General features: G+C 34.1%; 1 protein-coding gene across 1 annotated transcript in view; it reads left to right on the top strand.

The window, feature by feature from the left end:
* The window catches only part of Impbeta11 (importin beta11), a 127375-nt gene that overhangs the window by 71382 nt on the left and 43806 nt on the right, over positions 1–12187 (top strand). Inside the window, exons 9-11 of the mRNA XM_089094189.1 lie at positions 2829–2869; positions 6536–6718; positions 9417–9516. Of these exons, the coding sequence (XP_088950315.1) occupies positions 2829–2869; positions 6536–6718; positions 9417–9516 (324 nt within the window). The remainder of the gene's footprint in view (positions 1–2828; positions 2870–6535; positions 6719–9416; positions 9517–12187) is intronic.

Genomic DNA, 12187 nt, shown 5'->3' on the forward strand with positions numbered 1-12187 from the left:
ATTCTTCGGTATGCCAATAAATGATTATCTAAAGTCCCTGGTCTCTGGAACCTGACTATATCTAACGCTTCTTGTTGCCTAGCTTTTAACTTTTTCCTTTTCATATCCAATTCCCTCTCCTCTGAATTCCTACCCTCAATTTTATCACTTTCTCATGCTCCTACGCAAATATCATACACTACCTTATTCAGTCCCTTTATACCAATTTTACAAAATTCCTCACACTCTTCTATCAGCTCCTGAGTACTATTATCCCACTCTTATTATCCCTTGGTTTACTATCTCTTCTGTCTCCTTAACTATTTTTATCGGTTTTCTAATATAATGATCATTCTTTGTAAAACTACTTATCTCCCCTTCTCTTTACCAACTCCAAACCCTTATCTCGCATATAGACCTCTGGGACCCAGGAACACTCAGATTAAGAGCAATTAGGACGTGGTCAGACCCTAAGCAACCCATCACTCTAAAATTGTAACACATTGGCCACAGATTCGCATATTCGAATATTCGCAATACCATTGCAGAAATGAGACCAAATTAACTGGTAAATTGGGTGCTTTAATAAAAAGTGCTTAAGATTCACTCACAATACAAAATTCGCAATACGATTGCAGAAATCACACCAAATGAACTGTTAAATTTGGTGCTTTAATAAAGAGAGCTTTAAGATTCACTCACAATGCAAATATTCGCAATACGATTGCAGAAATCACACCAAGTGAACTGGTAAATTGGGTGCTTTAATAAAGAGTGCTTTAAGGTTCACTCACAATACAAATATTCGCAATACGATTGAAGAAATCACACCAAATGAACTGGTAAATTTGGTGCTTTAATAAAGAGTGCTTTAAGATTCACTCACAATACAAATATTCGCAATACGATTGCAGAAATCACACCGAATGAACTGGTAAATTTCGTGCTTTAATAAAGAGTGCTTTACGATTCACTCACAATACGAATATTCGCAATACGATTACAGAAATCATTCCAAATTAACAGGTAAATTCGGTGCTTTAATAAAGAGTGCTTTAAGATTCACTCACAATACGAATATTCACAATACGATTGCGGAAATCATACCAAATTAACTGGTAAATTTGGTGCTTTAATAAAGAGTGCTTTAAGATTCACTCACAATACAAATATTCGCAATACGATTTCAGAAATCACACCAAATGAATTGGTAAATTAAGTGCTTTAATAAAGAGTGCTTTAAGATTAACTCACAATACAAATATTCGCAATACGATTGCAGAAATCACACCAAATGAACTGGTAAATTTGGTGCTTTAATAAAGAGTGCTTTAAGATTCACTCACAATACAAATATTCGTAATACAATTGCAGAAATCACACCAAGTGAACTGGTAAATTTGGTGATTTAATAAAGTGCTTTAAGATTCACCCACAATACAAATATTCGCAATACGATTGCAGAAATCATACTAAATGAACTGGTAAATTTAATGCTTTAATAAAGTGCTTTAAGATTCACTCACAATACAAATATTCGCAATACGATCGCAGAAATCACACCAATTGAACTGGTAAATTTGGTGCTTTAATAAAGAGTGTTTTAAGATTCACTCACAATACAAATATTCGCAATACGGTTGCAGAAATCACACCAAGTGAACTAGTAAATTGGGTGCTTTAATAAAGAGTGCTTTAAGATTCACCCACGATACAAATATTCGCAATACGATTGCAGAAATCATACTAAATGAACTGGTAAATTTAATACTTTAATAAAGTGCTTTAAGATTCACTCACAATATAAATATTCGCAATACGATCGCAGAAATCACATCAATTGAACTGGTAAATTTGGTGCTTTAATAAAGAGTGCTTTAAGATTCACTCACAATACGAATATTTGCAATACGATTGCAGAAATCATACCAAATTAACTGGTAAATTTGTTGCTTTAATAAAGGGTGCTTTAAGATTCACTCACCATACAAATATTCGCAATACGATTGCAGAAATCACACGGTAAATTGAGTGCTTTATTAAAGATTGCTTTAAGATTCACTCACAATACAAATATTCGTAATACGATTGCAGAAATCACACCAAATGAACTGGTAAATTTGGTGCTTTAATAAAGAGTGCTTTAAGATTCACTCACAATACAAATATTCGCAATACGATTCCAGAAATCACACCAAGTGAACTGGCAAATTGGGTGCTTTAATAAAGAGTGTGTGATTCACTCACGATACAAATATTCGCAATACGATTGCGGAAATCATACCAAATGAACTGGTAAATTTGGTGCTTTAATAAAGAGTGCTTTAAGATTCACTCACAATACGAATATTCGCAATATGATTCCAGAAATCACTCCAAGTGAACTAGTAAATTGGGTGCTTTAAGATTCACTCACAATACAAATATTCGTAATACGATTGCAGAAATAACACCAAATTAACTGGTAAATTTGGTGCTTTAATAGAGAGTGCTTTAAGATTCAGTCACAATACAAATATTCGCAATACCATTGCAGAAATCACACCAAATGAACTGGTAAAGTTTTCGGAAATAAGTAATAACTTGTATAATATGTATATCAAGGTTTCTTATCAGCACTTTTAGTAACTCTTGTGCACAATGGAATATTCATTCTTTAGTTACTATTATTATAATTTACTAGTAATTTACTTTTCGTTATGTGTTTGTACTTCTGTATTCACATCAGGACTATTTTATCTTGGTCACCCTGTATAACTTTGGTTGAAACTAAAAGTTGTGCTTATTCACTATCGTTATATCTCCCTCTATTTATTGCAAAGTTGCCAATATATTTACTTATGTTTCAGTGCATGAAGAGGGAGGAGAATCATGGAAATACTCTCTAAGGGTGAGTTTTGTTGTTTCGATTTTTTATAATTCTGTCAATTCAGCTCTGAAGTCCATATGGATCTGTTATACTTTTCAGCGAAATTTTAATTGATGGAGCGTAAAAATATTAGACTGAGACAATAATAGAAGAATTGAATAGAATATATTTATTCCATACTATAGCTGGAGCTAGTATGAGCATGTAAAAAAAAAAGAAAAAAAAGGACAAAAAATTAAAATAAAGAAAATAAATAAAAAAAGAACGAAAGCAATGGAAATTTTAAAGGAAGACAGCAGCATATTGGACGTGATAGTTTCTGGAATACAGTTAACAACTTGGCTTTTCAACTTGGCTTTTTTGCATTTCTTATTCTTTTTAACTCCAAGGAGATCTTGGGTCTAGTCAATTGGTTTTTAAGACATCGTAAAAATTTCCTACCTTCTTTGTATCTTATTCGTACCATAATGGCTCTCAATTGTCTACCACTATCTTTGCACTTACACAATGGCAGTCGCAATCTATATGCTACTGTCCGAAAATATAATGCGTACCTGCGAACATTTTTGCGTAAAGAACCTTTAGTCTACATTGCGTTGCTAAATAAGTATTTGAGCTATTTCATTTGACATTGGAAAATGTCAGAGGGCTCGAAATAAGTATTAGAAATCTTTGCCTTGACTAGTTTTTTTTTGCAGCCGAGTATGGTCTCATTTTAAGACCAAAATAGTTTGTTATATATTACTTTCTTCTAATTGTTATTTCTAAATATTAATTTAAAATTTTTTCCACAAAACATGTTTTTCAAAGAAAAGTTAAGAGCTCCATTAAGCCAAAACTGAGTAAATATAGAGTTAAATAATCTTCCAAGCATAACACTACCATAAATCACTATCAATAAGTAAATGAAACTCAAAACGAACAAAAATTACAATAAATAGCCGAGTCAAACTCGAAGCGAGGAAAAATTAATATGAGTAGGGCTGATAACCCCCCTTCCATCTCAAGACCAGAACATAATATTCCTTTTACTGAAAAAAACAAAAAAACAAAAAACAAATGACCTTGGACTGTTAGTTTAATTGACATATACTGATATTTATTCCATAAAGTTTTGATATTGTTTTATTTATGAAAATAAAAAAAGTCAAAACATTTTAAACGTATGTTGTTTTCAGTTATATGATCTTTGCACTTTTTTTGACCAAATAGCAATCTCAAACTTTCTATCGGATGCATTTGGAGAAAATACGATGGGATGGGGACTGCCCCCCGATCACTTTAACTCTTAAAAAGGACACTAGAAACTGATTTCCAATCCAATGAGCCTACTCTGGAGTCTATACGACCACCCTCTCCATATAAACCTTATAGGTCCTTTGGGTATAACTTACAACCCCTGCGCAGAGGACTTTGGGGGTGGGGGGTGGGGGGGGGGTGTCATTCTCAAAGACACAATTTCCAAACGTTTCAACTACGCTGAACAAAATAGCTATCTCAGAATTTTGATTAGATGTATTTTGGAAATTGATGGGCATGGGGGGGGGGCTTATTGCCCACCAATCGCTTTCGACTATTAAAAATGGCACTAGCCTTTCAATTTCCAATCGAATGAGCCCTTTTCGAAGCTTCTAAGACAACAATATATCAACTACGACAACCCTTGCCCTAAGAACTGTGGGGAGTTGTCATCCTCAAAGACATGATTTCCGGACCTTTTAACTACGCTGAACAAAATGGCTATCTAAGAATTTGGTAGGATGTGTTCGGGGAAATGAAGGACGTGGGAGGGGGTCGGTTGCCCTCAAATTACTTTCAACTAATAAAAGGTGCACTATCCCTTTCAATTTCCAATCGAATGAGCCCCATTCGAAGTTTCTACGATAAAAAAATGGCCGTCGCTAAATTTCTATCAGATGCATTTCGGGAAAATATGAGGTGTGGAGGTGGGGGGGGGTGTCATCCGCCCCCCGATCACTTTGAATCTTAAAAAGAGCACTAGAACGTCTGATTACCAATCCAATGAGCCCCTCCGAAGTTTCTACCACCACTCTTTCTATAAAAACCTTATGTGCCTCCAGGGCATAACTCACAACCCTTGCCCTAGATGTGGGGGATTGTCATCCGGCAATTAGAGCCATCTTTTTTTTAAACAGGTAAGGAAGCGTATTAGTCTACAAAAAAAATGAACTTGATTTGGTATAGGAAATTTTATTGCATTAAAAATGAAAAGGCTAATCAATTTTATTCGAAAAAATAACCATTAGTAGGCGTACAGCATGTGTAATCAGTTGCAGATCATGTTCAGTAGCGCAAGGTTGGTGACGCAGATGCGTGACTAGATAAATATTACGTAGTTAATAAGTGAAATTATTATTATTATTAAAAAATGTTACCTTAGCATGGCTTAGACAAACGAAAAATAAAAAAGAGGTTATTTCAAGACGTGTGGGCGTGAGTACATGGATGCATGAAAAATAGTGACAAATTGATTATGTATAAACGTAGTTAGTACCTTCAGGGCTTACTATATTGAGCGACACTCTTCTTCAAAACGCAAAGATGGATGAAATGAAAAATAAGTATGTATATATTGATAAAAGTGTGTTCAATTAAAAAAAAGACAAATGATTTCACAAACACAACAACCAATTGAGAGATCAAGAAAAAATGCCATTTTTAGCTAGAATAGTTCAGCAGAGCGTTGATGCTACAGCCAAAAATACCGACGAACAAGTAAAAAACGAATCGTTATCCAGTGATGTAATTAGCATTGCAGTTGATGAAAGTATTTTCACCAAAGTGTTGTTTTAAAATGAAAATGTCACGAAGCCAAACGCCCTTTTAACGTTATCATAACCAATGACTTGGACACTAAAACCTCTAGCGCACAGACATGATTTTATGGATACAAAAACCAAATATAAGCTACATTATTCAACCACACACAGATTTTTTTTTCTTTCGTTTCAAATCCTCCTGCAAAACACTCTCATAATGTTTCATTATGGAAGCAACGTATGATTTATTGGAAAAATTTCCATAAATCAGATGATAACTAGCAAAGGCATAAACACCTACCTTAAAAGAGTCAGTATCTTTTGCAATAAGTAGGCTAAGACGCGATATTTAATTGCGTTTGTGTCTATATAGGGTCCGGCAAAAGAGATAGATCGTACCAGTCTGAATTCTCCTTATCTGCTTTTCTAATCTTTAGCCAGATGCAATGGTGGATGTTAAATTCACTCAATATATAAACCCGAATATACAGGCATTTCCTGGGATGTGATTAAAAGATGCTACAAGGTACTTGGTTGCATGGCAGCTTGGATGGCTAACAGTTATCGTCAGGAATGGATCCTGGGTGGAACGGCTAGGTTATTTTGAGAAATGATGCCTAAAAAAGAACGGTTATCGTGTCGTCCAACTTTCGGGGAAAATTCGCTGATACGCTTTTGGAACACGAACTTTTGTTGATGCAGCAAAGGTATGTTTATTCATATCAGCCTACAAGCCGAGTTTTTAAGATCCTTAATGTACAGGTTTAGTCCGTTAACCTTAGTGAATAATTGACCGAAAAATCTTTTTCAATTTTGTTTATTTCAATTTTGTGATTGCTGTGAAAATATATATGTGTCAAAGTAATAAATGAAAAAAAAATAATTAATAAATGAATATTTTTTTAAGCCATGCGCCGAGTCTCTGTTTCTTGCGATATTTCATGAGTACAGTACAGTCATGTGCTCATTGCTATTAGCACTGGTGAAAGACAACACTGCTTTTGTTTCACCGGAAGATTTCCAAGGGATTCTCAGAAGAGATGCAATCTATAATGCTATTGGCTTAGTTTCTTTTGAACTTTTTGACCAGGTTAGTATTTGTAAATTGTTGGCATTAATGATTATCTTTCCCTCGCTACTTTATGTAAAAGGTCACAATTGACACTCTTATTTCAGTCAGGGGGATAAAGTAGATGAAACTGAGTGGAACTTTAACCTAGATAAAGGCCCCCACCTCGTCTCAAATATAAAACCTCAAGGTTATCCTTATCCTGGAGAATAACGATTCCAGTGGTGAAAATACCCTAAAGTCACATATACAAACAATATCTTCCCTTACACGTCTGAGGAAAAGCGTTCGTTTACATATATATCGAAAAATCTAACTCATTAATTGGTGACGAAACGAAAGCAAATTGAAGACGCTAATGTCATACGGATTGCTCAAAGTAGTGGCAGTTGGTCTGTGTATTTTACTAACGGATACGAAAAATTAATGTTTATTTTTGTGATTATGCAGACTGTTGAGGAACATTTAAAGAATAATCGCTGGAGCAGACAAACTTATGAATTGGACTCATAGAATTAGGAATTGAGAATGCCTTTTGGACTAATTACGTAATTAGACAGGTCTAATTACGCTTCCTGAGCTTGGTTATTTGAGAGTCTTTAACGAACCTGAAATATTGGCTCCTTTTCCGCAAAAAAACAGCTTATTCTTTGCACTTGCACGCTCTGAAAGCACCTTATCTGAAAATCGCTATACTGAGGGTGGATAAAAACCAAGGGCTAGACGCCACTCATATAGCCCTCCATCCCAAAATGTCACAATTTTGGCAATTTCCCCGGTAATTTCTTATATTTCTTATTGCATGCTTCTTTGTTTTGTTCACCTTCCGAGTTCCCCCCCCCCCTGTACATTTCTAGATTTCTTGTATAAAGCGAGAAATCAATGCAAATATTTCTTATGCATGTCATATAAAACAAAATGGTAACCGAATAGAGACAATTGTTTCTTTTTAAATTTTTGCTTTATGTATCTCGTAATCGGTAGTTTGACAATAACAATTGACAGTACATTTTTGACATAGTAAAATTGAAGTTACAGAGGTAATTTGATAGAGTGGCAGTGATAGAGTGGCATTGAGTGGTAAGTGATTGAAATTACAGAGGTGATTTGATAGAGTGGCAGGATAGAGCGGTAGAGTGGCATTGAGTGGTAATTTAATAGAGTGGTAGGGCATTTGAGGGCAGAATACACTTTTTGTGGGATATTTTCCGAGAAGATTTGTTCTGTCCATGGAAACATCAAATCCTTTCTGGTTTCTCAATGTAATTCTACCGAGGTTTGAAGTCTGCCAAAATAAGGCCTTTGAGAATTTAGAATTGCCGGTGAGTAGTTGCTGGGGATACATGGCATAACTATTTCTCTTACTTAGCTATAGGCTTTGGAACGCTGTTTTTTTCTTCTTTTTTCCTTTTTAGCAGGTAGAGTAGCTTAAAAATACAAATATATAAGGAAGCCAATTTCATTTTTTTTCATTGGGGTAAAAATTTGGTGTTGATACAATGCTTTACACTGGTTTTTCAAGTCATTTTCTTGATTTACCGAGTTACTAAAGAGCTTTCAGATGACTTTGCATGGCTCAATAAATGCAGAAAAAAATTTGTTTTTATTCATTGTATCAATACATATCCAATCTCTCTTCAGGTTTGTCAAAAATAAAAAAGAAAGAAAGTCCTGCCGTGCGTGTCACATTTTCTTACAAACTTTGAGGACGTCCCAATAGGGTTGGGCTTCGCAACCTTCTAGAAACGAAAAACATTTTTTTTTTCAGATTTAACTTTTGAATTTGCCTTACTAAAGCCTTAGTTTTCAAGTCATGTCAAAATAACGAAAAAAGGGAGTAGTTTCTTAACAAAAATAGTTTATGGATGCTGGATAAACATTTTATGGAGGAAAATTGCATTGGTCGATTAAAACTAATCAATAGCTTTGAGAAAGTAGAGACCTTTGCTAAAATACGGAGAAAGAGAGAGCCAACTTGTAACAAATCATGTGACGCAAAATCTTTCTAATCTTTTACTAGCCTAAAATTTCACTCAGGAACAAAGGCCAACTAATCAGGTTTAAAAAAGGTGAGTTTATTTCGCTCCGCCTTCTGGCATGCACATAATAATAATAATAATTTATTTATTACCCACTATAAAAAAGAAGCGGAGGACATCAAGAACAAAAAAAAAAAAAAAAAAAAAAGCAAACTCGCATACTTAAAAATTATTTACATAAAACGACGTAAATTATGGTGCGCAGTAAGAACTGCAGATAACGACAGCTTTCCCGCAAGCACAGTCACTTTTTCCCGTAAATCAGGGAGGCCGAATCGCGATATTAAATGCCGGTTCTGGAACCACGGAGGGAGGCACAAAAGGTACCGAGAAACATAGGAAATGATGCGATTGGCTTACGAAAATAGTCACAGACATAAACTAATGGATTTATAGTATACTTTTTGCCAGGCAACTACAGGAAAGTACTTTTTAAAGTTAAATCTTTGAACAAATTAACATTCCAAATTGGCAAGTTAAAAGGCTTTTTTTCATTAATAAAAAATGGCTTAAATGTCTTTCTCTTTATCTTTCTGTTTTTTATCTCCATCTCTTTCTCTTTTTTAGGAGTTTATTTGGTGTCTTTTCTTTCTCTTTATCTATATATGCCTCAAAAATCCAGATTTTATGTGCTTTTATTTTAAAAAGGTAATGTATTTAAATTTTGTTCTCGCATTTAGATTGACTTTGACAATTGGTTCTCTACTTCTTTGCTTCAAGAACTCCGATGTACAGAGCCTAATTACAGACTTTTAAGACGTCGAATTGTTTGGCTCATTGGTAAGTTTCTTTGTTGCTTATTTGGGGGAAATGCCATGCCCTTAATCTTTTTTGGGTGCTTCATTTCTACCACTTTTAACACCTCTCATTATTTAACACTTTAATCTGCAGGAATCTCTAAGAATTATCAATGTGTTAATGTTTTTGACACAAAGAGTTTGATTTTTTAGTGGATATCAGACAATTCTCTTCAGGGGGGGGGGGGTGGGGTGCGTCTTAAATTTTGTTGTAGCTTGGGTTAGTTGAAATTCGGTAAATTTTTAGCAAATCATATTATTGACTTACGAATAAAGTAAACATACCACTCGATACCTTTCTTTATGCTCTTTCCAAATATAATAATGATTTTTGTCGAAAACGAATTTTACCCCTACTCCTATTTATACCAATTCAGGGTATATATTTGCACATTAGGGGGTGGGAGTAAATTTTATTTCTGATGTAAATGAGAGGTAGTATTAAACTTCCCCACCCCCCAATGTGCAAATATATACCCTGAATTGGTATATACGGGTGGGGGCTAAAATTCATTTCCGACAAAAATGATTATTATATTCGTAAAGAGCATAAAAAAAGGCATCGAGTGGTATATTCACTTTATTCGTAAGTCAATAATATGATTTGGTAAAAATTTACCTGAAATTCTTAATTTGTTTAATTCTATTTCCAGTTTTCTATACTTTAGAACATTATTCTATAGAATATCAGTATGTAATATACATATATATATAAATCAGTATCTTATATATTTTATGAGTATAAAACTATATCAACAACATAATCAGTATATATAACATCAGAAAAATATCAGTATACCTCTGTCATGGTGCGCATAGTCGGAAATTTAGGGGAAAATCGGATAAATTCTCCGAAGATGATAGTGCGAAAACGCGTCTATTATGTCGTCCTCACCATCGTTATGCATGCAGGTAGAGATTTTTTGGTATGCATTTTTTTGCAGAATTTTTTTGCATGCAGGTAGGACCCTAGCAGATTAGGTTTTCATACCGTCATGACAAGCTATTTCATTGGTTGATTTTAAGAATAATGATAAAAAAAAAATCCTGTAATGATAAGACTAATTTCATTAACCAATTTTGACAAATCATTATTGTGCTTTGTTACCAAAGAGTATGGGTAACTTATGAGAGTGGAAACTGGTGCTAGAAACTGGTAGAAAAAAAAAAAACTAACAACGTCATCTAGCATTTGGCGACACTTTGTTTAATTCAGAGAAATAATAATAATAATTAATTTAATTAGTGTACTTGGTAAAATTAGGATATTAATAAGTGTATGATCTTAGTTTTTGATAGAAAAACGATTATAAAGCTTGAAAAACTGCCAAGTATCACCATATGGTAGATGTTGTTGATATATTTTTTTTGTCGAAACTAGCACCAGTTTCCACTCTTACAAGTTACCTATACTCTTTGCTTTGTACTGCAACTTAAGATTAAAGAATTCAGATTTGTTAAAAATCAATACTAATTCGAAGAAATAAGTTGAAATAAATATGAAGAAGTAAATTAGTTCCTTAAAATTATTTAAGTAAGAGGTCAAATCGATAGTGTAACACCTTAGTTTCAGCCAAACACATTTTTGGCTCTTTTTTTCTTCTCTTAAGAGACTAAAAAGAAAAAAAAAGAAAAAGGTAGAGTACATTCCCTTTAAGACATAGATTTTAATTCGTGACGAAACAATAAATGCATATATGGCCTTGTAAGAATTAAATTCAAAAGGTAAAGGCCTGTCATGTCAAGTTAGGAGTGACATTGAAACTTAAAAGGAACTCCTTTATGTGTGTAAGCCCCTCCTCCGTTGCTCCCATGTTTAACCTGTTCTTTACCGAGTTTACCAATGTGCAGAATATGATGAACCTTTAGTGCAAATAGGGAGGCACTTGGGTGATGGACCCACCCCCCTCAAAACAGGATAATTTTGTTTGTTTTAAATTTTAACCTTGCTTTAAAATTTAATTTCAAAGAGCATTTGTTCAGTTAAATTACGTTCATTGTTAACATAATTTGCTAGATTTTACTGTTAGATTCAAGTTTTGCACTGAAGTTTATCTTTTTATTACAATACTTTGAAAATGAATGATCACCCTGAAAAACAGCACCAGCTAAGAAGTTTCTACTGAAAAAAACCCTTAAAAACAATCCCTCATTAATTTTACCAATTAAAAAGTTTCTTGAGGGTGGAAGAGGATGTCAGATACATCAAAAAGCAGCTTCTGGGTCAGAATTTTCCTGTTTCTCGAGAGGATCCCACCCGTAAAAGATCCTCTGACATCTCACATATTCTTTAGGGCTTTCAACGTCCGTTCGAATGTGATTCCTCTTCTGGGATACTGCGACCACTTGTTCACTACGGTCATGACCGAAAAAATAACGCGTTATAATTTACACCTTTTTTGTAAATTTTGTAAAGATGCTAGTGGTTACTCCTATCATTTTTATCTCATTTGATCATTTCACTAAAAATTCTAGTTGTGACAATATTTCAGTGAGAGTACACCATATATTTATTTCCTGAACGAATACCATGTAATATAGAAAAATTGGGACAAGCCGCGAACAGTGAAATTGCAACTATTCATCTGGCAATGATGCCTTTAATGTGTGTTATAAAACCCTTTACAAAGGTAATACCCTTAGTGTGATTCTAG

This window comes from Artemia sp. Qi Xiang Cuo, chromosome 9 (genome assembly GCF_049724085.1).
Source record: "Artemia sp. Qi Xiang Cuo chromosome 9, ASM4972408v1, whole genome shotgun sequence".
NCBI lineage: Eukaryota > Metazoa > Arthropoda > Branchiopoda > Anostraca > Artemiidae > Artemia > Artemia sp. Qi Xiang Cuo.